General features: G+C 43.1%; 1 protein-coding gene across 1 annotated transcript in view; it reads left to right on the top strand.

Moving 5' to 3' along the window:
• The first annotated feature begins 2,867 nt into the window (after positions 1-2,867).
• The window catches only part of LOC122924955 (NACHT domain- and WD repeat-containing protein 1-like), a 38,432-nt gene continuing 14,949 nt past the window's right edge, over positions 2,868-26,350 (top strand). Inside the window, exons 1-13 of the mRNA XM_044276501.1 lie at positions 2,868-2,888; positions 3,411-3,416; positions 4,430-4,507; positions 6,292-6,393; positions 7,836-8,259; positions 8,539-8,738; positions 8,868-9,253; positions 11,244-11,398; positions 13,680-13,888; positions 14,076-14,215; positions 15,598-15,705; positions 18,690-18,848; positions 22,680-22,803. Of these exons, the coding sequence (XP_044132436.1) occupies positions 2,868-2,888; positions 3,411-3,416; positions 4,430-4,507; positions 6,292-6,393; positions 7,836-8,259; positions 8,539-8,738; positions 8,868-9,253; positions 11,244-11,398; positions 13,680-13,888; positions 14,076-14,215; positions 15,598-15,705; positions 18,690-18,848; positions 22,680-22,803 (2,112 nt within the window). The remainder of the gene's footprint in view (positions 2,889-3,410; positions 3,417-4,429; positions 4,508-6,291; positions 6,394-7,835; positions 8,260-8,538; positions 8,739-8,867; positions 9,254-11,243; positions 11,399-13,679; positions 13,889-14,075; positions 14,216-15,597; positions 15,706-18,689; positions 18,849-22,679; positions 22,804-26,350) is intronic.

Genomic DNA, 26,350 nt, shown 5'->3' with positions numbered 1-26,350 from the left:
TGTAGAATGCAGCCAAAGATGAGGTGATCTTTTTATAGGCTTAGGCTCAGTTCACATCTGGACTGATATTTCCTGGATTCTGTTCCATCAGAGAAACTGGAAAAAAAAAACATTTTTAATCCCCAGTTTATGTCCGCTCCATTAGGTTTCTGCTTTTTTTGGAGGTCCTGCCCGATGGATTTTTCTTTACAGAAAAAAAATAAAATAAAAAAATAATAAAAAAAATAATGGTTTTATGATGGAATGGAGCGTTCCTCTTTTTTAGCATTATAGTCAATGGATGAATCAGAATGGAACAGAAATATAACTGCAGATGTGAACAAGCCCTAAGCGAGTCTGATATTTTACTTGTTGATATGTGGTACAAAAAGCTCTACCTAAAACCTGCAATACCAAGCACAATACACTGAACGGCGCTGTGGTATGCTAGGAGGCCGCAAGCTCTTCAAACTGCTGATTGTGACAGTGCCAGGAGTCCGACCCCCACCGATCAGATGACCTGTCCTGAGAACAGGTAATTAACATTCTGCTCCCAGAAAACCCCTTTAATGGGAAATGCCAGTATGTGACTGGTCTAATTTAGATAAAAGCTTTTCCAATATTTTTCACATTCAGTAACTAGAGAATACATTTCGGTGTCCCTGGCTGATCATTGTTTGGTTAGCTCTGAATTGTTGTATAGAACAAGGGAAGCCTTCATTCCTGATTAATCCATTTTGGATCACACTTCAGTTTTAAGACGTCAAATCAAAGTTAAGAGACTTCCTGAAACGTTTGTCAAGAGATGAAAATCAATGAGTTAGTTCCTGAGACCCAGCCAAAACAGTGCTAAGTGGAAATCAACAGCCCATAGGACTAGCCTGGAAAATGTGCGTTGCACAACTATCCGAGTGTAACTGGACACAATAGCAAACATAACATAGCTATGAGAGATGATACCTAATGCAGGTCTGACAGCAACTGAAGAATATCATCATTCATAGTCTGATTACAAGACTTTAATAATCTGTCATTTGTCATCCACATTCCATAAACTTTCTTTGAGTTTAAAGGATGTGTGCCCAGATTTAAACGTATCCCCTATTCACAGGATAGGAGATATGATTCTTATTGGTAGGGGTCCAACCACTGAGAGAAGGGGTCCTATGTCTGCTGATGTGAATGGAGAGGCAGTCAAGTATGTGCGCTGTCACTCCATTCATCTCTATGGCAGTAGAGATGACTGGAGCTGCACCCCTGTTCCCATGACCATTGGGGGTCCTAGAGGATAGACCCTCATGATCAGACTCTTATCTCCTATCCTCTGGATGAAGGAGTCAAGGGAGTATGTCCTGGGTTGACAACCAGAGTTTTTCTTTTTTCTTGACAACTTATCCCAAAATCACGGACAGCCAAATTTTTTTACAGACATATTGGAAAACCATAATGGATAATAAATATTATAAGTCATGCAGGTCTATAGCACAATATACTGATAACACCTCATTACCAGTATTTATTGAGAGCTGTAAGATTATTATAATTACCACCAAAATAATCTATTCAACTACCACCAGCCTAAAAAAGAAATCACCTACGCATCCATTTTTTTCACAGGCACACAGGACAAAAGTTGCCTATTTTTACGGACTGTCCAGAAATTTCTAGGCAGTTGGCAACCCTGAGTATGTCTATCTATCAGTATACAGTATTTAGCTAAATCCAAATATCCAGCTGCACTACAATGAAATCCAAGTGCTACATTTCAGCCCATGGGGCCTTTTTCCAGCATACAAAGGTGTAAAAAGTGATGCAGTACTGGTGTAATATGGGCTGATTGAACTGTGCCTGCACATTAGTGAACACAGAACAAGAGGTTTTATTCAAATATCACCTGACTGAACAATGCGGCGACCCATGATGCGGCGACCTACAGCATGTAATACATATAATAATACTATAGTATTATCACTGTGATGATAGGATCCACTGAATGCACTTAGTAAGGTCATTATTATAATACTTGATATGTATATTTAACACAGGACATTTGCATTCACATTTTTCCATTGCAAACAAAGGGAGAACATACATACTCTATGACTGTGATGGCTAACCTCCGGAACTCCAGCTGTGGTAAAACTACGACTCCCAAGATGCCCCCTTGCTTGGCTGTTCTCAAAACTCCATAGAAATAAATGGAGCATGCTGGGAGTTGTAGTTTCACCACAGCTGGAGTGCCAGAGGCAGGGGCGTAGCTATAGGGGGTGCAGAGGTAGCAGTCGCTACGGGGCCCAAAGACCCTTGTGGTGGATAAGAAAGCGCTGGTATTATAGAAAGTGCATGCTGGTCAAGTTACACCTCTGGCTCAAGGGGGTGCCGTTTCAATTTTTGCCTCGGGCAGCACAAAGGCCTTGTGCTTCCTGCCCCTGGCCACAAAGCACTGTGGGAAATGGGGGCCCCAAGCTGAACTCTTGCTCCAGGGCCCATGAGCCATTAGCTACGCCCCCTGGCCGGAGGTTAGCCATCACTGTATGCCCATGGTTAGATTTGAACCCAGCACTGCAGGGCAGCAGTGCTAACTGCTGAGCCACCATCACAGTGGGACAGCATAGTGAAGTATTTCTATTTACTACATTAGGAATACCACCTCATATTTGGATTTTACTTGATGGGAGGTGACACTGAGTCGTCTCTTCTGGCAGGATTTGTACCCTTTCTACACATAGGCTGTGCTCCTTTATTCTTTTTGACATCTATATATTTACAATTAAAGAGGGTCTCTGGGGTTTTCATATTGATGGCTTATCCTCAAAATTGGTAATCCATATAAGATCAGAGGAGGTCCATCTCCTGGCACCCCCACCGATCAGCTGTTTGAGGAAATCATGGCAGTCACCAGAGCTTTGGTGAGCACCTCGGCCTGCTCAGAACTTACTGAGCACTGCACCATCCATTGGTATTGCAGCTCAGGCCCGTTCACTTGAATGGAATTGAACTGCACTTAGTGTGACATCAATGTACATGAGTCACAGGCACTCATGGAGCACTGCGACCTCTACATACAGCTGATCGGGAGGCACTGATCAGATATTGTTGACCTATCCCGGGCATCGGCCATCATCAATATCAAAATCCTGGAGAACCCATGGACATAAATGTCTTGTATTTGTTTCTGTATGAGGAATGTAATGGAAGGAAAAGCAGAATGCAGTTTTACTGACCTGAAAAAAGAAAGGAATGGGGGAGAAAGGATGAAAATAAGTTATATAGATAGTGATACCCGACAGGTGTTGTATGAATGTAAAATACAATATTAATTTTCTTTTATGATATTCTTGTCTCTTGTTAGATTTGATGTAGTGCATGATATATTGAGGATATTTATCTGCGTATATTTGGAATTTTTATATCTTGTTCTTGTATGATAGGTTATGGTATGAAAACCTTATAAAGCATATTTTTAAAGACCATCAGTCAGCAGGATGAACCTTATTAAACAGGCTTAATGCCTGGTAGGGCTGAGCCTGCTGATTAAAACCAAGCCTTACTTTAGCAGATCTGTTGCACCATAACTGAGAAATGACTGTTTTAAATACTATTCAAAGTGGGCTTAAGTGCACCAAAGGTGGGCCCTAGGTAGCCTATTGGTTTACCTTAGTTCTGCAGTGCTGTCCACCGCCTTCACTTGATTGACAGGACCAGGCATCAGCAACGCCATCTCACCGAGCCATGTCAATCAAGTGGAGGGGGAGTGTCCAGCACTGCAAAGGTAAGGTGAACCAATAGGCCATGTAGGGCCCACCCTCAGTGCACTTAACTAAAACAAAAAATTTTGAGTTATGGCGTACCGGATAAACTAAAGAAAGGCCATGGAGTGATGAGTCTTCTAAATAAAGACATGCTGTTTATCAACAGGGTCAGCTCTGCCAAGTATTATACTTGGTTCAATAGGATTAATCCTGCTGACAGATGTTCTTTAAAGGGGATTTCGGAGATTTAGATACTCTTACTTAATCATTTGGATAGGTCATCAGTATCTGATCGATGGGGTTCCGACACCTAGGACCCCCGCTAATCAGCTGTTTGGGAAGGCACCGGCGCTCACAGTAGCATGGCAGCTCTTTCACTGCTTCCCTTAGGCCAGTGATGACACGTTCATCAGTCACGTGGCCTAGACGTACCTCAGCCCCATAGAAGTGAATGGGGCTGAGCACGATTCCAAGCACAGCCATTATACAATGTGTAGCGCTAGGCTCGGTGAGCATGGAGAAGGCTGTGGCGCTCACAGGAGCAAACAGCTGATCGGTGGAGGTCCCGGGTGTCAGACTGCCGCTGATCTGATATTAATGACCTATACTTAGGATAGGTCATCAGTATTTCAATTTCTGAAAATCTTTTTAACTAAACATTTGATGTAAATATGTCTTTAATGAAATCTTTGGTTTAGTTGGAAGATTGCCACTGGAATGTTCCGTATAAGAAAATAAGTGGAGAGACCAGCATGCAGATCAAGGCACATTTAAAGGTAATCACTATTCAGACATATGGTCAAGGACTTGCTAAATGATTAATAGCTTTCAATGCACAGTATATTCCCTGTTTACCCCATGAGGTTTGGTTAGACCACCAGCATTCTTGATCAGAGGTCTCCAGTATTTTCCTCCTTTGGGATTGCTCCAAATTTCAGTAGTGTTATATCTGTGATATAACACTACTTGGTCAGTATTTGCTAGGTGCCTATTACATTTTGTTGTTTTTTCTGCTATAGTCACTTCTTGTGGTGTGTACCATCACCCACATGGTTAAGCGTTTGTTGTACATATGTGTATATGAATTTTTGCTATCAGGTATTTTTGAGCCATAGTGGTTTGGTTGAACAACCTTGTTTCTAGTGACCAATCATGACTATTGTACTTTTTAATATATACTGACAGCCCACCATCGGTCCACTTGGTTTTTAATATTTTAAATGTATTGTGGCTTGTGTTAATAGTTTTTTGTGGCTTGTGCTAATTATGTCTTTATGTGATTTTCAATAAAATTATGCTATTTTGTGATTACTTTAGTCTTATATGTGTTTTTGTATTTAATTGACCCATTATCTTTGGTTGGTTTTCATGATATAGTTAGGTGTGGGTCCTAAACTTGGATTTTGGGCTATATATAGGTTTCTTATATACCTAAAGAGTCACCGACTCTGAATGTCAAAACAGTCAGCAAACATATATCTTGAAAATGGTGAGGAGCTGAAGCTCAATCTTCTCAGCTCCTCCCGCTCTTTAACATGATGCCTGCAGCTCAAACGCCACATTCAACTTGACAGGTTCCCTTCAGAGGCGTATTCTAGCACAAAAACACTACTTCCACAGCAGCACACGCTGTATAACGAATAACAGAAGTTATACTCACCAGTCCCCCACCGCTGTGTTCTGACAGTGTTGTGGTCCCCGCTATGATCCACTTTCTGCTCCTGTGTCAATGTGGCAGGAAATGGCTGGGACTATCACTCAGCCAATCACTGGCTGAGGAGGGTCATTGCTGCCGTCAGCACTGGCCGACTGGCATTGACAGCTATTTCCTGTCGTGTCAAGACAGGAGCAGGACGCGGAGGTCGTCAGGAATCCCCGGCACCCAGCAGCAGTGGGGGATCGGTGAGGTGAGCACAAGTGCTGATATTTTTTGCAGCATGTGGAAACATTTTTATTTGTGCTGTAGTACCCCTTTAAGTGTGCAATGGCCCATACAGAAAATAGTATGAAAAGTTGGATGAAAACCTTTCTTGTAAAAGCAGTACCGTGATACAGTCTTTCATATGAACTGTTTTTCAATTTAAGATGCTTACTCGAAACAATGCATTTTTTTAAAAAATTGTAAGGGAGAGTTCATCATCAGCTTTATTTTTCCATTCTTCTGATCAGTCCAAAAATTGTTCTGATCTGTAAAAAAAAAATGGCTCCTGTGCATCAGTTCTGCACATTTGGCATCTGTTTGAGCCATTTCCGTCAGGCCTGCATGCAGTACTTTTTTTTTTTTGTCTAAAAAACAGATCTCAGACAGAAATGGCTCAAATGGATGCTGTTGTTTTTTTCCTGTTCTTCTGATGGATCAAAAGAACGTAAAAATAACGGTGATGTTAACTCTCCCTAAACTAAAACCCCAAGGGGCATGTGGTTCAAATGAGTGATGGGAATTTATTTATTTTTAGCTGAGAAAACGACAGACAGATGCCCTTTAATACTACTGTATGTTGACCATTGATATTGCCTGATCACCAGATGCTTTACTGATGGAATTATTCACTTGTTCTAGAATAACCTCTATCATCGGAGGGTCAAAAGAGTCATTAATGAGACAGGCTTAGGAGAGGAAAATCCGTACATTCTGGAGAGCACAGAGTCCTTTCTCTTAAAGGTAATGTCATATTTTCCTTGAATTTCTGCTATGCAGTAAAAGCCATATATAGTGGATTTCAGTATTTGTGCTCTGATGTAAGCTAGTTCTTTCCTGGCACTCAGAAATTGCTTCATCTGGGTACAATCATATAATAAATTAGAGAAGATACTGCATCTTCATGTGATTGAAGTGATGGCAATCAAAGTCATAAGCACACAAATATTAAAAATGTTTAATAATGTATCATTATTATTAGTGTTGAGCGAAGCAAAGCATACGAAGCGAAATTCGGTCCGAAGATTAGGAAAACTTTGACTTCCTCACGCTTCATGGTAATGAATACATTTTTCCTAAAATGGCAGCTGCACGTGTTACAAAGCAAAACTAAGTGTAGAGAAGACAAGCCCAGGAACGCAAAATCACCCATAATGCCGTGCAACCAGCCAATCCGTAGATAGCCATCCCCAGTGATGTCACAGCCCTATAAAACCCTCATCCTACGTAATCTCCACCATTGTCCTGTGAGCTGAGCATAGGGAGAGACGTGGCAAGGGCTCATGCGCTAGGGACAGTGTTGCTGAAAAGAATGAATAGAAGAATTCAATACCAATAAGGTGGAAGCCTTTATTATTCTGGTGCCAGTGTGCCAACCAATACCATCCAGTCTACACCCCTTAGGGGGGTCAGGTTCTAATGATGACCATCCTCATCTTTTGCTGGTTTTACATTCTAGAAAAGTCAGCAAGATGCAGAGGGAGGAGGAGCTGGATGTTCCTGATGACATATTCTCATCGATATTAGATGTGGAAAAGGAGGAAAAGCAGATGGCAGAAAAAGGGCTCCCACCTGTAGGGCAGGAGAACACTGGGGTTGGAGAAGTGGGTATGCCAGAGCTGATTAATCGTCTGTGTTTCCTGTCAACCTGCAGCAGATTGCAGGACAGAACAGAAATAATTTGCATATTGCCCCCCCAACCTAACCTGCGAAAGCCCCTGTGTAAAGTTGCATTAAAAGTGCCACGCAGCCATTAATAATGAAGACCGACTATACAGTGCGGTCTTCATTATTAAATGAAAGGAGCTGTGGGATAATTGGCTGCACGGTTCTTCACTGCAGCATAGCCGCAACTCGTCCATAGCACGACCGCTCAATGTTGCCGTACACTGAGATAGAGTGACAAATTAATTCGTGATTAATCAAATGTCTTGGGGAATTTCAGTGAAACTGACGAACCCAATTTTTCTAACCTTCGCTCATCTCTAATTATTATTATTACCTGTAAGATAATAGCGTTAATTAATTCACAGTAATAGTGCATTAAAATTCATAATGACTGGACAAAAATACTGTTTTGTGTAGCATAAAACACTTACAGGTCTATAATATTCTTGGATTCAAATCTCATTTTCATGAGATCACACCTTTGTAATAAAGTTCAATCTTCTTTATTACCTTTGCAGTCTCGGCAGAAAACAGCTGGGGAGGGTGACAGTCTTGCTGAACAGAGGTCTCCCTCTACTCTACTGGATGAAGACATTGAATCTAACAGAGAAACTCATACTGGAGCATGGACTCTATCAACATATGATACTACACAAGCAGAAGATACAAACCCTGAGCCATTACAGGAGGGGGGACTGTTGAATGGAAATGCTTCAAGTGCAGAGGCTAAGTGTTTCTTCAGTGGAAATGGCATATGGAATGAGTTTGGTGTAAAGGAAAAACTATCGGGAGATATCCAAAATAGATATGTAGATAACACTGAAGATGATGACTTTGAGAGGTTCTCTGATGCTGAGCGCAAGATAATTCAAGGATACATAAATATACAGTATACATCAAGGAAGAAGGTTTTCATGGTGTATATCTGTGGAGGATACCAAGGTGATGGCAGCTTAATTTCCCAAATATAACTGTAATAGAAATAAATGATCCATTTAAAGAGCTCTCACATAAAATCATTAGAAAATACAGGTCCTTAGGCCATGCTATCCTGAGAAGTTCTTGAAAATTCTATTATGGTCATCAATACAACTCAGGGTACATAGAAGGGATGGAAAAGCCAGAGGTGTTGTATCATTGCATAACTTGGCAGGCCTGCTTTTTGGTAAGATGGAAGACCTAGGTGAAAACCACAATCTGAGATTTTTTTTCTTACATTAGATTCCTACCCAGAAAGAAATGCGTTGTTTGTCAAGTGTTATCCAGATCTCTACATCTACTTCAAGGAAAGAGGCATTGAGTTCCGTATGTTTGATCTGAGGTGGGGCTTGAAGGATGGCATCAGCAATGACCATGTTATGCCTGCCCTACATCTTAAGACCCTTCAGGAATGCCAGGATGCAGGACACAAAGCATTCTTTGTAAGTCTACCATGAGGTGGGAGACAGGTACCTAAAGTAATGTTAGCTCAGCACAACCCTTCTACTGTGATCATCATCTCTGGACAGTCTGTGTTTAATGGTCCTTTAACCTTGCTTGTTCACATTTAGTGCTTTGTAGGACAGAAATGTGATCAGATGACTATCCCGGCTATTTTAGCTAAAGAAATATTTGAAGGCATCAAATCGTTGCTGGAAACGATGAAGACAACAGCAGCCCAGACAGTTCTTGGTGCAGCAGGATTTACAGGAACAGATGACTCCTCGGTGAAAGATGGGAGAACAAATGAATCAGACTATCAGCAGGATTCTGCAGAGGAGAAGTCAACACATTCAGATACGGAAGACACACTTCAAGATCCTGACGACAAGAACATGTTTGAGCCAACTCACAAAAAACTGTCACTGAAATATGACAGAGATCTAGCACTTCTTACACAGTGGTTTCAACTGGATGAGAACTGCGTGCCAAGTGTATACAGACTTCAGGCCATCAGGTAAATGAATCAATGTAGTGTAATGGTAATCGTATGCAAGAACACAATGGTTTAAATCTGCCCACACATACTAATGTCAACTTCAGTGAAGGAATCTTCACTCTGCCCTCCATCACGATACCATCCTGTTGTGATCCTCTGTTTTATAAGGGAAGTAAAGGATCACATAATGGCAAGAAGATTTTTGAACTTCCTGTAGGATTGTTTTCCAATTTCCAGAAAAGCTTTATTTCTGGCCATACACATAGTATTACAGTGATATCAACAGCTTAAAGTGGCTATCCCACAAATTATAAATAATTGTACAAAATTTGTGAGTAATATATGTGATTATATTACCTATATCAGCGCAAAAACTCTCCCCCCGTTCACCCTTTTTAGCTTTACTCAAACCATCTGCAGCTCTTTTTTTACATTATGTATAGTGATGAGCGAACTTCTGTTTTAAGTTCGGCGTCTAAAGTTCGGCTTCCGGTTAGCGGAGAATCCCGATATGGTTCCCGATATGGATTCCGACTTCCGTTGTGGTCCGTGGTAGCGGAATCAATAATCGGCCATTATAGATTCCGCTACCACGGACCACAACGGAAGTCGGAATCCATATCGGGAACCATATCGGGATTCTCCGCTAACCGGAAGCCGAACTTTAGACGCCGAACTTAAAACATAAGTTCGCTCATCACTAATTATGTACATGGGCAGTAGCTTGTCCCATGTGACAATCCTGCACCTGCATCTGCCAGGAGAGCATTGTAGTCAGCTCTTGTTAACCCCTTCCTCCCTGGCATAGAAAATATTCCCTTGCACACAGCCTCAGCGATTCCACTAATAAATAGCACTATGGTCTGCAATACTTCACCCTCCCCAATTTCCTTCTCCACTGTCTTGAGAGATATAGTGATATGTTTCTATAGTACCTAATAAATGAAAGATGTCTTGACTGTATCACCCACTGTCTTGCTCCCCCGTTCTGGTGATCCAGATGCCGGTGGTGCAGACCCAGCGGGGTAGCTCTGTCCCTCTATGCAGTCTGTGGCCTCTCTTACTCTGCCTGCACTAATCTTCACCAGCCTATGGCTGGCCACCTTTGGGGTATTTAAGGCATCTTCCACAGTGGAAGGGTGCCTGAGCAATGCGGTTCCTAGTCTCTACCTTGTCCTATCCCTGAGTATGATTGTGTCTGAACTCTAGGTGCTCCACAAAAGGGTCTCCAGACTACTCCAAGAGGTAGCGGCCTGGTGTTTCCCCTGCAGTGATGTCTAGATCCCTGTATAGGGGTTAAAGGGTGAAAACCAGGGGGCTGCCAGTATATACTCTTAGGAGTAGTCCCAAGTCAAATCTATTCATTTGACACAGTGGTTACACACCCACTGCAGTGACTATGCTGGCACTGAGAAGAGGAAGGGACTAGGGACACTAATGAGCATGTTGGTCCACCACTGAATGCAGGAGAAGGTGAACCAGAAGGATAAACAGCACTGCGCATTAACAGAGAAAAGTATTACTATGCAATAACGGAATCATACTGACATAAAGCTGTCAGTATGATTCCGTTACAGAAGGGTAACACAGAGGCACATTGCATTATCGATCTTGTTCATGCCGCACGCTTCTGTAGCCCAGATCACATGATCTCTCTCTCACACGGAGCATGATTGCCGCAAGGGACACGCTCGTGTGAAGGAGCCCTTATTCACCCATCAATGTTTTGGTCAGTGATTTCCATCAGCGATTGTGACCCAAACCCAGGCGTGAAGCCTACACAGATAAGGGAAACATCTGCACCTGTTCTGTTTCTAGAGTCACGCCTGGTTTTGGCTCACAATTACTGATGGAAATCACTGACCAAAACACTGATATGTGAATAAGTTATAAATCATGCAGTTGTATTCTACACGTTGTTTTAGGGGCAGTTGTATTTTTTCTGTGCCTTGTCTTGTTCATACAGCCTGAAAAATACGAGAAATTATTGGACTGCTTTTCATTGCAGCGTGCATTATGGAGATGTATTTAGTAAGGATCCTGTACGCCGACAACAAGCCAAAAGCAAATGGATTGGTACAATGCAAAGACTGTATGATATTCTCCAGGAATACTGTCCTCAGGTGGTGGGTAAAGAAGCAGCGGGGAAGCTTCTAAATTCAGGTAATTAGTAGATCCTTTGTAATTGTATGTCATTTGCTAAATAATATGTGAATACTTTTAGATTTTGGTTATATTTTGGAAATTACCAGTTTTAAATAACCAGTAGATACCCAGTCATTTACTATATATGTATCCAATGCCAAGCTGAAAAGATAGATATAGCTTCCTCTTCTTCAGTATTTGGATAGCATTCTTTATAAGGGCTAGGCCAGGGACTGCAGAAGAATAGCTTTTCTTGCCAGGAATTGTTAGCCTGCTATGGTAGGTGACAGGTTAGTATACAATCCCAATTGTTATCTAGGATTAGGTTGGTTAGTAGATCGAGAAAACACAAGTAGTTCTGTTTCTAAAAGATTCAGTTTCAGATAGAGAGAGGACATGATGTTAGAGACAGCGGACAGTCACTGGTGTTCTGTAGTACAACAGGGATGATGTCACAGGAGGAAGTGTGTAGTTGGGTGTCATCAACATACAGATGGTACTGAAAACCAAGTCTACTGGTTGTCTGTCCAATAGTGCTGTGTAGTGAGAAAAGAGGAGAGGACCTAGGACTGAGCCCTGGGGAACCCCAACACCAAGAAGGAGAGGAGAGGAAGAAGAGCCAAGCGAAACACTGAAAGAGCAGCCAGAGAGATAGGAAAAAAGCCAGAGAGATAGGAAAAAAGCCAAGAGGGAGTTCTGAGGCCAATAGTTTGAAGTATGCCAAGTAAGAGCTTGTGGTCTACAGTGTCAAATGAGACAGAGATCCAAACCAATGAGTAGAGAGCGGTCATCATTGCATATAGCTGTCAGAAGGTCATTTATAACTTTTGTAAGGGCAGTTTCTGTAGAGTTCAGAAACCAGATTATAAAGGGTCAAGGAGCGAGTTAAAGGGGTTGTCAGGGTTCAGCTGAACCAAGACACATCCCCATTTTCACTCAGGCAGACCGTCTGACATGAGCATCGGAGCATTTCATGCTCTGATGCTCTCCCTTGCCCTGCGCTGTATCGCAAGAGCTGTTTGTTTATATTTTTAACACTGCTAGGCAGAGGCTTCCGCCTAGCAGTGTTCACGGTGACGTCACCTGCACAGATGGGCAGACTTCAGTGCTACCCTAGCCGTTTTACAGGCTAGTGCAGCGCTAAAGCCTGCCCTTTAGTGCCGGTGACGTCACCGGGCTCACTGCTAGGTGGAAGCCTCCGTCTAACTTTTTCCATGGAGAGTGCCGGTACGTCACCGAATCTCCATTAAAAGCTTTTGCCCTGCACAAAATAGCGCAGGGCAAAGGAGAACATCGGAGCATGAAAGACCCTGATGCTCATGTCAGAAGTGCTGTCTGGGTGAAAACAGGGATATCACTCCTGAACCCAGGCAACCCCTTTAACAGAGAGATAGTGGATGAGGTGAGAATAGACCAGGTGCCCCAGGGGTAGAGATGAAGACAGGTCTGTAGCTAAATGTGCAGGATCGGTCAAGCAATGTTTTCTTTAGTAAAAGGGTTATGACAGAATGTTTGAAAAAGGACAGTCAGGGAGAGAGACTGGAGGAGGTGTGAGGGAATAGGGTCAGTAGTGCATATAGTAGGGTGAGAAGAGAACCAAAGGAAGTGTGGGACAGAAGCGGATTGATGATAATTGAAGAGGAGGGAAGGGAATTAATGATACTTGGAGATGTTGAGATAATTTCACACTAGATATTTTCTCTTTGAAGTAAGAGGACAGATCTTCAACACAGAGGTCAGTGATGGACGTCTACACATTAGGACTGAGGAGGGAGTGAAAGCGTCAAAGAGTTTTTTTGGATTATTGGATAGTGAAGAGACAGAGCGGCAGGGGAAGCACAAGGAGTGGTTATGTATGTGTATAATAGTTCTGTAGGGACTCCATGTGCAGTTATACCAGTTTACATTCTGAACATGGCATGCATTAGCAGTTTAGGTATTTAATTAGGTGTCACCACCAAGCAAATATACAGTGTGACATTTCTGATGATGCAGCACCCCCTTTCAGGCAGTTAGTGGTATGGGACTAGACTTGCCTGACTGGGCAACCAGAGTAGTAGAACCTCTGTGCCTGGTGTGTGGAGATGATCCAGTGGTGGTGCATCAGAATGCTTCAGGCAATTCTACCCCAATACTACTAACTGCTTGAAAAAGGATGCTGCGTCATCCGAAAGTGATTGAAGACCACTGTAAAGATTCTTGGGTAGAGGGATAACAGGGATGTGCCCCATAATCACATGAGTGCTTGGGTAATTTTGGAATGGAAACAACATTATTGTGTATGTATCTCTATTTAAAGTGGTTCAACAAGAAATAGACCAGGCGTTTAATGTTGGAGGAAGCCCGGAAGATCACTTTCATTGCTTTAAACGAATCATCAGTGACATTAAATATAACCTGTCCAGCAGTCGAACGTCTGACTACATTGATGTCCTTCCCGTTAAGCCTGAGATCAATAAGACCCTGTATGATGCCCAGCAGGCGCTTATCAAGGGAATTCATCACAGGGTAGGTATGGATGGCAGTTTCGGTTCCATATATGAATATTCATAGACATCCACATGTCCATAAAGCACCAGCTGCAAGTATTTAAAAGAAATTCCTCTGAATTCGGTTTTAATGATGCAGAATTTGAGAATCTGTGAGGAATCATCACACATCTTCCTTTTGTGAATTTTGGACTGTTGTTTTCCAGCTACGTCACACAAACATCTACGAGTACAATGTCAGCTGGGGATGGGAAGGAATAAATCCTGTTAGCAACCGATCTCATGCATACTATCTGGAGCGCCTGTGTAGTGATTTCCAGAGGAAGGTCATTGGGCACTTCAGCAGGTCAGTAGAAAAACTACATGTAGCCTAAAATAGTACCCGGTCCAACCCCCAGGTGTGCAGAGTTGGATCATGTCCACTTTATATCATGTGGTCTGCATTTATGTGACATAGAGACCAAATGACTAAAAGGTTAAAATCTAAGTGATCCACTTTATTATCAGCTTTGGAGGCGATGGCCTGCTGTGGGACCTCATGCGGTAGGTCTATAGTGCCAGAGATTTGACCACTTTGGTAATCTGGTAAATCAGTTACAGCCTGGCACAAGGCTTCCTTTCTAGTTTATACTGTATTTAGTTTCACATCATGTTAAAGGCTCACAAAAAAATCATATGATTAATTGATAATTGAACATCTTTGAAGTAATTGACTGCGACTTGGGTAAGATATTTTTATGTCCCATCTGTGTCCTTAAGTCGTCCAGTCTACAGATATTGGTGACCTATCCTCAGGATAGGTCATCAATATCTGTAGCCTGTTTAATCATAGGTGTTTCGAAGAAACCATCGGAAAAACCCAGCAGAAATGTATATTATGACATACCATGCAGACAACACTGAGGGGCCGTGGGTCGGTTGGGTGTTCGGTAAGAGTCTGCACATACCAAGCAGTAGACATCTCCATGCAGTGCAAAAGCCGTGTGGGTTTCTATGTAATGCTCTGGATTTTCATTCAGAGATTTGAAAGTTGGAGCTCCCCTTTATTAATGGTGCTTTCACACTACTTAAAAAAAAAAATAATTCCCATTTAAAAAAATAAATAAAATAAATGCTGCAACCAGGTGTTAAATGCAGTCCTATAGGAAATTTTAAAAAGCGATTTCTTTTTTTTAATTTTTTGGTAGGAGTGTTATGACATTTTTTTTACATTGCAGCATGTTTTGGGTCTAGCGTTGTCAGACATTTTCCAACAGACTTCTCTATTGGAAACTATCATAAGAAAACATTATTTGACTAATAAACACCACCCACAAAACGCTTGTAATAAACGCATGACTTTCAGGGTGGAAAAGATGCAGCGGCAGCAACCTCATATTTATCTGTATCAATGTTCTGCTATTTTTATCAGCCCCAAAGCATTGAGAAACTGTGCAGTATATAATCAGCCTAATGATGGCTATGTACCCTGGAATGCCCCACTAACTATACAGAAATACAGTGTGACCTGTGTTCATGCTGCAAAGATTTAGACTTAATAATAAAAGCATGCACATGTTATGCTATGTTACATCACACCCAACACTTGGGGTGCAGTACAATCATTTTTCTTTAGTAATCTGATCATTTTAACAGAGAGCATTTGGGAGATAGCATATACTGCAACTGTAACCTGTGTTTGTATAAGCAATAGCTAAATTAACAAACATATGTAATATTTCATTGTAGAACATGCCAAGTGCCCAGTGAACCAGAGAAGACTTGGATGAGAAAGAAATTTTTCCAGAATCAGAGAAACGAGGAGATTTTAGAGCATGCCGCGCACTGCCATACACTGTGAGTTCTAGCTTCTTGTGCAGAGCAGAAGCTAAAAATATAGGTGAAACAGCTTGTCACAAACTGTATATGTGGTCCATGAACATACTGTATAGGAGGTCCATAAAAATACTGTATGTGTGGTCCATGAAAATACTGTATGTGTGGTCCATGAACATACTGTATATGAGGTCCATAAAAATACTGTATATGAGGTCCATGGACATACTGTATATGAGATCCATGGACATACCGTATGCAGGGCCGGCCTTTGGGGTGTGCGGGTTGTGCGGCCGCACAGGGCGCCATAGCAACAGGGGCGCCGGGCGGCTGACAGCCCGCCGTGACGCGAATCTTTATTCTGCAGGGAGGGCGGGCGGCGGACTTACACAGTCACAGTGTGACACAGGTAGCGCTCCGGTCCGGACTGAAGGAGTGAGGAGGGGGCGGGGCTCGCGGCCGCTCTGAGCTTCGCTCTCTCTGCTGCCTGGCTGGCCTGCCTGTCTCTTTAAGAGAGCAGACGGCAGACCAGTGGCTGCTGGAGACGGAGCGTAGCTGCCGCGGCCCGCACTGCACAGGCACATCTTTCCTTTTGACGTTGCCAGTGCCACTGAGCTCCGCCCCCAGAGAGAAGACGGAGCGCGCCCAGCAGACACAGCAAGGCCCATGCGGCAGGCGGCGCGGCAGCACTACAGCTAGAGGAGGCTAGAGCTAGTCGTCTATGGACCTGGTCTATCTACAAGAACAAGAACAAGTATGTATTTATTTGGAGAATGAGAAATGGATGTGCCAACAGTGCCATGGGGGATGGGGGGACGGGACAGAGATGCAGCATCTGGAGGGGACAGGGAGAAATGTGCCAACAGTGTGCAATGGGGGATGGGGGGACGGGACAGAGATGTGCTGATGCTGCCCATCTGGAGGGGACAGGGAGAAATGTGCCAATGCCATGGTGACTGGGGGGGGGCAGAGATGTGCTGATGCTGCCCATCTGGAGGGGACAGGGAGAAATGTACCAATCATTGGTACATTTCTCCCTGCCCCCTCCAGATGGGCAGCAACATCAGCACATCTCTGTCCCCCCCAGTCACCATGGCATTGGCACATTTCTCCCTGTCCCCTCCAGATGGGCAGCATCAGCACATCTCTGTGCCGCCCCCCCCCCCCCCAGTCACCACAAGGTTAGCTCGCACAGGCCGCCTGAACACCTAAGGCCGGCCCTGACCGTATGTGTGGTCCATGAAAATACTGTATGTGTGGTCCATGAAAATACTGTATGTGTGGTCCATGAACATACTGTATATGAGGTCCATGAAAATACTGTATATGAGGTCCATGGACATGCTGTATAGGAGGTCCATTAAAATACTGTATGTGTGGTCTATGAACATACTGTATATGAGGTCCATGGACATACTGTATATGAGGTCCATGGACATACTTTATATAAGGTCCATGGACATACTGTATAGGAGGTCCATGAAAATACTGTATATGAGGTCCATGAACATACTATATGTGTGGTCCATGAACGTACTGTATATGCCGTCCATGAACATACAGTATATGAGGTCCACCAACATACTGTATATGAGATTGATGAGCAAACTGTATGAGGTCCACGAACATACTGTATATGAGGTGTGAGATGGGGAAACAGCTCTCCTTGTCTGAACACTGTTTGTGTGATTAAACTAAATGTTCTGGACTGACATTCTGCTGTTTGGCCACAATATGCTGCTGTTTCCTATAACAGCTACAGACTGTACATATATCTCCATGTTCATGAGAGGGGGGGAGTTACAAGTCTGGAGAGGAAGCCAGCAGCCATCTTAGAAGGAGGCTGTGAGAGACACTGAGAGACTGTGTGAGCAGTGAATCGGACAGCTGCAGCTCTGGTCACTCTCACACCTGGATGCTAAGTGAAGCTGATCATGCCCAAGACCCTGATCCTGTCCAGAGCAAGGAAGATTGCTGCCAGGAACGCTGATGAGAGCAGAGAAACAAAGCTACATACACTGCGGTACCGCATGCTTGTTGGAGAGACATTTGTTCTGTTCAGAGTCACCAGCGGATGCAAAGCAGACCTGGGTCTGTAAGATTGTGCACGCACCTCATTACATTGTTGGCGCCTAGAGACTGAGACCAGGCCTGTAGTTAGTTACTTAGGGTTTCTATTTGTGTCAGGCCACAAGTATTATACTGTTTATTGCAAGGACTCCATAACTTAAAGGGACATTTCACCTTGGGGAGCTGATAAATCCCCAAAAACTCAAGCCAGGCTGGCATTTTGCTCAGAATGAATACTCAGGCACGTGCTACAGGACCAGTTATGGGAGGGGGAATACTGTAGATCTGTGTAAGATTGTAAGCTGTTGTGCTGCACCACAGGCTAGCCCGTACCGCACACCCATAGAGTAATTCTTGTTCTTTTAGGGTAATAACCGGAAAGGTGTGGCAGATTTGTTGTGCCCGCCAGTAAGAAAATTATTACAGCATTTTCCTCCTGCATCCATCGGAGGGCGCCGTGTTGTGCAGCACAAGGATCTCAGCCTTTGGGCTGGGTGTATGTAAATTTATCTTATGTTCCCAGCATTTGTGGTTGTTCATTACCACGTTTTAGTAAAATTCTGTTTTGGCGAAAGCTGGTGTTGGAGTTGCTTTCCTCGTTCGTGACTTCGCTGTGTCCTGGGGAGCCCACCTCGGTTCACGGCTTACAGAGGCCCATGGGCATACTTTATATGAGGTTGATGAACATACTGTATGTGTGGTCCATGAACATACTGTATATGCTGTCCATGAACATACTGTATATGCTGTCCATGAACATACTGTATATGCCGTCTATGAACATACTGTATATGAGGTCTTTGAACATATTACGTGTGAAGTGATATAGTTGGTTTCACACTGGAGAGGCTGTATACAAACGGGGGAATTGGAGAGAGAATGAATGAAATATAGTTGGACAGGATAATCATCTGTGATTGCATTTTATTCCGTAGAGTCCAGAACTTTCTTGGTCGAAAGCCTTCTTTGATACAGCTCCAAGACTGTGTGACATCTTCTAACAGACGCCTGGTTGTATTACATGGACAGCCCGGCAGTGGGAAAAGTTCTCTGATGGCTAAGGTGTCCGCAGAAGCATCATACTGGGTTGCCGGGTAAGTTTTTTACATACAACAATATATACTTTGTCTGTTATATGCTTTACATTCCCTGCTTTCCGTGATATTTTGTTGCATTTTTTTTGTTATACAGTTGCAAGAAAAAGTATGTGAACCCTTTGGAATGATATGGATTTCTGCACAAATTGGTCATAAAATGTGATCTGATCTTCATCTAAGTCACAACAAAAGACAATCACAGTCTGCTTAAACTAATAACACACAAATAATTAAATGTTACCATGTTTTTATTGAACACACCATGTAAACATTCACAGTGCAGGTGGAAAAAGTATGTGAACCCTTGGATTTAATAACTGGTTGAACCTCCTTTGGCAGCAATAACTTTAACCAAACGTTTCCTGTAGTTACAGATCAGACGTGCACAACGGTCAGGAGTACCGTATTTTTCGCCCTATAAGACGCACCGGCCCATAAGACGCACCTAGGTTTTTGGGGAGGAAAATAAGAAAAAAAATATTTTTAACCAAAAGGTGTGCTGTGTGTTTGGTGGGTTTGGAACTAATGGTGGTCTGTGGATGGCACTATTACTGGGGATCTGTGGATGATGGACACTGTTATGGGGGGGATCTGTGGATGACGGACACCATTATGGGGGATCTGTGGATGACGGACACTGTTATGGGGATCTGTGGATGACGGACACTGTTATGGGGGGATCTGTGGATGACGGACACTGTTATGGGGGGATCTGTGGATGACGGACACTGTTATGGGGGGATCTGTGGATGACGGACACTGTTATGGGGGGATCTGTGGATGACGGACACTGTTATGGGGGGATCTGTGGATGACGGACACTGTTATAGGGGGGATCTGTGGATGACGGACACTGTTATAGGGGGGATCTGTGGATGACGGACACTGTTATGGGGGGATCTGTGGATGACGGACAGTGTTATGGGGGGGATCTGTGGCTTGCACTGTTATGGGGGGATCTGTGGCTTGCACTGTTATGGGGGGATCTGTGGCTTGCACTGTTACAGGGGGAGATCTGTGGCTGACACTGTTACAGGGGGATCTGTGGATGGCACTGTTACAGGGGGGATCTGTGGATGGCACTGTTATGGGCTGGGGGGGATCTGTGGGTGGCACTGTTATATATGTTCCATCCACAGACCCCCCAGCCCATAACAGTGCCATGCACAGACCCCCCAGCCCATAACAGTGCCATTCACAGATTACCCCCCCCCCTGTAACAGTGCCATCCACAGATCGCAATCCGAACCCCGCCGCCGCCATACAAATATAAGATGTCATATTGAATTAATAGTTATTAAACATGCCCCCCAACTCCTATTATTACCTTACATCCTAATCGCTTCTGTAAAATTCAGGCCGGACGGCCGGCGGGTCTCACTGACGTCACTTGCCTGCGCCGCCTACTTCATTCATAAAGTAGGCGGCGCAGGGTGACACGAGTTACGCTGCCGCCCGCCCGGCCTGCCTGAATTCTACAGTAGCGATTAGGATGTAAGGTAGTAATAGCAGTTGGGGGGCATGTTTAATAACTATTACTTGAATATGAGATCTTATATTAGTATACTGGAGCGGCGGGGCGGTGCTATACTACACTGACTGCACCGCCCCGCCGCTATTGCCGGCCCCCAGCTCCTCCTCCCAGTCCCTCCCCGAGTCCCCGCTCTGCTCATACATCGCAGCTTGCGATGTAAAACTGGCAGCATTCGCCCCATAAGACGCAGGGGCATTTCTCCCCCATTTTGGGGGAAGAAAAAGTGCGTCTTATGGGGCGAAAAATACGGTAATTCTTGACCATTCCTCTTTACAGAACTGTTTCAATTCAGCAATATTCTTGGGGTGTTTGGTGTGAATCGCTTTCTTGAGGTCATGCCACAGCATCTCAATCGGGTTGAGGTCAGGATTCTGATTGGGCAACTCCAGAAGTTGTATTTTCTTCTTTTTAAGCCATTCTGTTGTTGATTTACTTCTATGCTTTGGGTTGTTGTCCTGTTGCAACACCCATCTTCTGTTGAGCTTCAGCTAGTGGACAAATAGCCTTAAGTTCTCCTGCAAAATGTCTTGATAAACTTGGGAATTCATTTTTCCTTCGATGATAGCAATCCGTCCAGGCCCTGACGCAGCAAAGCAGCCACAAACCATGATGCCCCCACCACCATACGTCACAGTTGGGATGAGGTTTTGATGTTGGTGTGCTGTGCCTCTTTTTCTCCACACATACTCAACTTTGATTTCATTTGTCAACAGAATATTTTGCCAGTACTGCTGTGGAACATCCAGGTGCTCTTGTGCAAACTGTAAACGTGCAGCAATGAGTTTTTTGGACAGCAGTAACTTCCTCTGTGGTATCCTTCCATGAAATCCATTCTTGTTTAGTGTTTTACGTATCGTAGATTCGCTAACAGGGATGTTAGCATATGCCAGAGACTTTTGTAAGTCTTTAGCTGACACTCTAGGATTCTTCTTCACCTCATTAAGCAGTCTGCGCTGTGCTCTTGCAGTCATCTTTACAGGACGGCGTACTCCTAGGGAGAGTAGCAGCAGTGCCGAACTTTCTCCATTTATAGACAATTTGTCTTACTGTGGACTGATGAACAGCAAGGCTTTTGGAGATACTTTTATAACCCTTTCCAGCTTTATGAAAGTCAACAATTCTTAATCATAGGTCTTCTGAGAGCACTTTTGTGCGAGGCATCATTCACATCAGGCAATGCTTCTTGCGAAAAGCAAACCCAGAACTGGTGTGTGTTTTTTATAGGGCAGGACAGCTGTAACCAACATCTCCAATCTCATCTCATTGATTGGACTCCAGTTGGCTGACACCTCACTCCAATTAGCTCTTGGAGATGTCATTAGTCTAGGGGTTCACATAATTTTTCCACCTGCACTGTGAATGTTTACATGGTGTGTTCAATAAAAACATGGTAACATTTAATTCTTTGTGTGTTATTAGTTTAAGCAGACTGTGATTGTCTATTGTTGTGACTTGGATGAAGATCAGATCACATTTTATGACCAATTTGTGCAGAAATCCATATCATTCCAAAGGGTTCACATACTTTTTCTTGCAACTGTACATGATTTCCCAGAAAGAATAGTAGATCTCCAATCCCCAGCTCTGTAGGTATGTTAAAAAAAAAGGGTAAAAAAGAACAGCGCTATTACTCGCAGCAACCAATCAACTTCCAACTGATATTCCAGATGAAACGTAAGGTATTCTATCTCTTCTAAGGGTAAGAAAATATCCTGATGGGACAATCCCTATTCATATGCCCTATTAGGATATACTGTATAGAGGACATAGAGAAGGTCTATGAACCTGAGCAAAGAGATTCCAACAAGCAGTAGTACTTTCTCCTGTGGACTTGTATCATATTTGTGTGCAAATGGACGGCCATTCATCTGAAAGGCCTTCAATGTTATACTACATATCCACTGCAGCTTCTGAAATATACAGCCAGTCGCACAATCTCTGGGCAATATCAGCTATCTGCCAGGGGTTTTGAGAACAGGATCTGCAGTAATCAGCTGATTCCCACCAGTTCTCATATTTAAGTGATCTCTGTGATGGTATTTGATGGAGTAATAATGATAGCAACCAAAATACACTGGTTAACTACATAAAACATCAGATACTATGCCTTTTAATTCTAATGATATTGCACTTACTAGCTTGAAAAAAGTAGAAATATTGCATGTTGGTACGTGTTATGTCCTGGACATGAAAGAGAGCTGTTGTGTGACGTGTCAGTAATGAGGTATTATAATTACCTATAATTAACAAAGTTACTGTATATTCAGTATTTTCACTCTTTTTTGAATAATTAGGGACCTGAGGGTCGTGACTCGATTTATCGGTGCTACTGGGAACAGCCGACACACTCGCCTACTGCTACAAAACCTGTGCTACCAGATAGCTGATATATATAACCTGAAAACACAGTTCTCTGAGGTACCAGTTATATATTATATGATCACATATTACCATGTATACGCAGCACTAAAGAGACAATGGCCCACATTTACTAATGTGATTGCACCTACAGTCTGGTGTAAATGTGCCAAAATGTGACTCAGTTTAGCACAAAATTTGATGTAAAATTCTGTCTCAAACTAAGCCAACCAATAGTTGGTATAAATGGGGAGATTTATGCAGACAGGCACTTTCTGCTCTGTTCTTGATATCCCGTGCACTGCCAGAGGATGCGGCACATAAACGGAAATCTACATCAGCAGGGAGATGATAAATCTCCCACAAAGTGTCTATCTCTGTTCGCCATTTATCATCCAGCCTGAGCCTTTCTGAATCTGGTGCAGGTCTAGACAGCCTGGGGCACATTTACAGAGTTTTCACGCTGGTTTTCCCTTGCTCTGCCAGAGGATTAATTTAATTTATGACGAGGCAGTCGTGCGCCTGGTGAAAAAACTACACTAGCCCCATGCTGGCGTCTTTCTTAGCCAACATGTACGCCTGTTTCCAGGCATACATGTTAGAAAATTTACTGGGCCTGAAGGTCCTGGCGCTGCCCTGACATGCCCTCACTCCGCCCCGTCCCATCCAACTGTCAATACATTTTTGATAACGGCCGTTCAACTTGATATTGTCGCAAGGCTGGTCAAAAAGAGGACTTGTGACTATTTTTACATCTAAAATAGTCACAAGTAGTGTTGAGCGAACTTGTGTTTTAAGTTCGGCATCTAAAGTTCGGGTTATAGAAGAATCACGTTATGGATTCTAAATTCCGTTATGGTCCGTGGTAGCGGAATCCATAATGCGATTCTTGGATAACCAAAACCCGAACTTTAGACGCCGAATTTAAAACACAAGTTCGCTCAACACTGGTCACAAGTCCTTTGATAAATAACCCCCTTTGTCTAAGCTTCTACCAGCTCCAGGATTAGTAAATCTGACCCAGTAAGGGGCCAATGAATGGGAAAAAGTATTTAAAAACCTTACAGGGCTGTACACAAGATTGAATGGTGTCTAACGCTGAAATGTCTGGCATGTAATGTTAGACTGCAGACTTATGAATATCTGCATTTAAAAAAAATGCAATAACAGTAAGAACAATTTATAATTTACAATTTATTTAACACCAATAATAAAAGTTAAAGCAAAAAAGCTGACAAGCTAAAGAGCATACTAGAGTGACCCAACAGACACAAAGTGCAAATTTTGTCCAGTGGACCAGATATAGAGTGAATAGTGATACCAGCGCATTAAGGCTACTTTCACACTAGCGCTTTTGCTAGATCCGTCATAGATCAGCAAAAAAAAAGCATCCGTCATGATAATACAACCATCGGATCCGGTTGTATTTTCCTTAACATAGCCATGACGGGATCCGTTTTCTAATGTGTCAGAGAAAACGGATCCGCCACCCTTGATTTACATTGTGTGTCATGACTGAACTGTCTTGCTCCGGACCACATCGCAGACAGAAAAACACAGCTTGCAGTGTTTTTCTGTCCGCGATGGGAACGCAACCAAACAGAACGGAATGCATTTTGGTGCATTCCGTTTAGTTCAGTTTTGTCCCCATTGAATAGGGACAAAATGGAAGCGTTTTTCCCCCGGTATTGAGATCCTATGATGGATCTCCGTAGCGGAAAGGCAATGCGCAGATGTGAAAGTAGCAAGTTAGGTTTTTTTGTGGTTTTCAAGGAATATTCAAAGAGGTTACATAAAATTAGTTCCTCTCAATCACATCCTTAAAAGAGGTTACTCAAGATAAGAAACCCAATCTGCTTTTTTTTTTCTTTACAAAAACAATATGTAGTGGCCGAGAAAAGATCTGTGGGTTCTGTATGGGGCTGAGCTTGCAGTACGTTCCCTGCAGCTACACAAGTGCACGGAGTTGTGCAAGATCTAGTGTGCTGTAGCATCTTCTTTCAGAAGCTCCAATTGATCTGATATTGATGACATATTTCAGTTGTGGAAAACCTCATTAAGTAACCCTTTTTAATGCTGTGATTGGCAGGAGTGAGTCTAATAATAGTGGATGCAGCACATAGTCCTGGAGGAAAGAGTAAGGATGTAATGGTAACGGATGATGTAACTGAATTTGTATTTCATTGGTCGAACTTGGGGCATGAGTGAATAGACGGGGAAAATGTAACTGCCCCTTAGATATAGTATGTTACATCACCTTTACCCCTTATAGTATGTTACATCACCTTTACCCCTTAGATATAGTATGTTACATCACCTTTACCCCTTAGATATAGTATGTTACATCACCTTTACCCCTTAGATATAGTATGTTACATCACCTTTACCCCTTAGATATAGTATGTTACATCACCTTTACCCCTTAGATATAGTATGTTACATCACCTTTAATGCAGGCACACTGGCAATGTATTAAATGACACAAATGACACAACTAGAAACTCAGACTGAATGTCTCCTTAGGCTCTGTCTACACTTGGAAATATTCTCGCTATATGCAGTACACTGGACATTCCCATAGACCATTATGGACTCTCCTTTTAGCATACATCCGTGCATTGGCATACTTTTTTATTAAAACTGTATTTAAACCTGAGGGGTAATTGCATTGAAAAGCATTGTTGACAACACGGGCGACGTATACAACTTTATGGCATGCTGCTGCATATATCTGGGCTATACATTTATATTTCCATAGATGTTATACAATGGAAGGGCATCTGGAGAGCTGATCCCTGCTAAGTTATTCAGAATATTTAAGGGTTTGTCCAACCAGTGCACTCAGTAAGCTTCCATTGCACTGTCCTTTGAATGACGACCTAAGTAATTACAGTTTCCATTGTATTTCTATAAATATGTCTTCAAATCCATAAATGATTCTCAATAGCTGTGAAAAGATCGAAACTGATGAACTGAATCATTCTTTCCTGATAGTCGCCTGCTGATCATAGGAGGTGAGAGTTGCATTTATACGCAGCAATCATCTGTTCTCTATGGGGATGAGCGATCTGCTCCCAGAAATGATCATATTGGAGTCTGCATTAACAATGTTCTTTTCCTATTAACGAGCGTTTGCTCATTCATTTGGTGATCGGCGGCATCTTTACACATGGCAGTTATTGGCAATGAGAATTCCTAGGAACGCTCCTCCCTGATAATTGCCCTGATAATTGGCCTTTAAATACAGAATATATACATACTAGCAGAAGGACCCGGAGTGTGGGTGTCAGTTAAAATATATCAATAGTATCCCCTATAACAGTGACATGTACAGTACCCCACCCCCTTAACAGTGACCTCCACAACCCCCACCCCTTAACACTGACCCCCCCCCACAGTGCCCCGCCTCCTTAAAATAGGACCTTCACAGCAGCCCACCCCATAACTTTGATAACTTTGACCTTCACAGCAGCCTGCCCCTTTATCAGTGAGTTCCACAGCACCCTACTCCCTTAACAGTGACCGTTACAGGGGTCTGCCCCCTTAACAGTGACCTCTACAGCACCTGCCCCTCAACACTGACCATAGGTTACAGTCCCCTTATCTG

The sequence above is a fragment of the Bufo gargarizans genome, chromosome 1 (assembly GCF_014858855.1).
Source record: "Bufo gargarizans isolate SCDJY-AF-19 chromosome 1, ASM1485885v1, whole genome shotgun sequence".
Classification (NCBI taxonomy): domain Eukaryota; kingdom Metazoa; phylum Chordata; class Amphibia; order Anura; family Bufonidae; genus Bufo; species Bufo gargarizans.
Note: the sequence above shows the minus strand (reverse complement) of the source record. Positions and strands in the feature narration are given on the sequence as shown.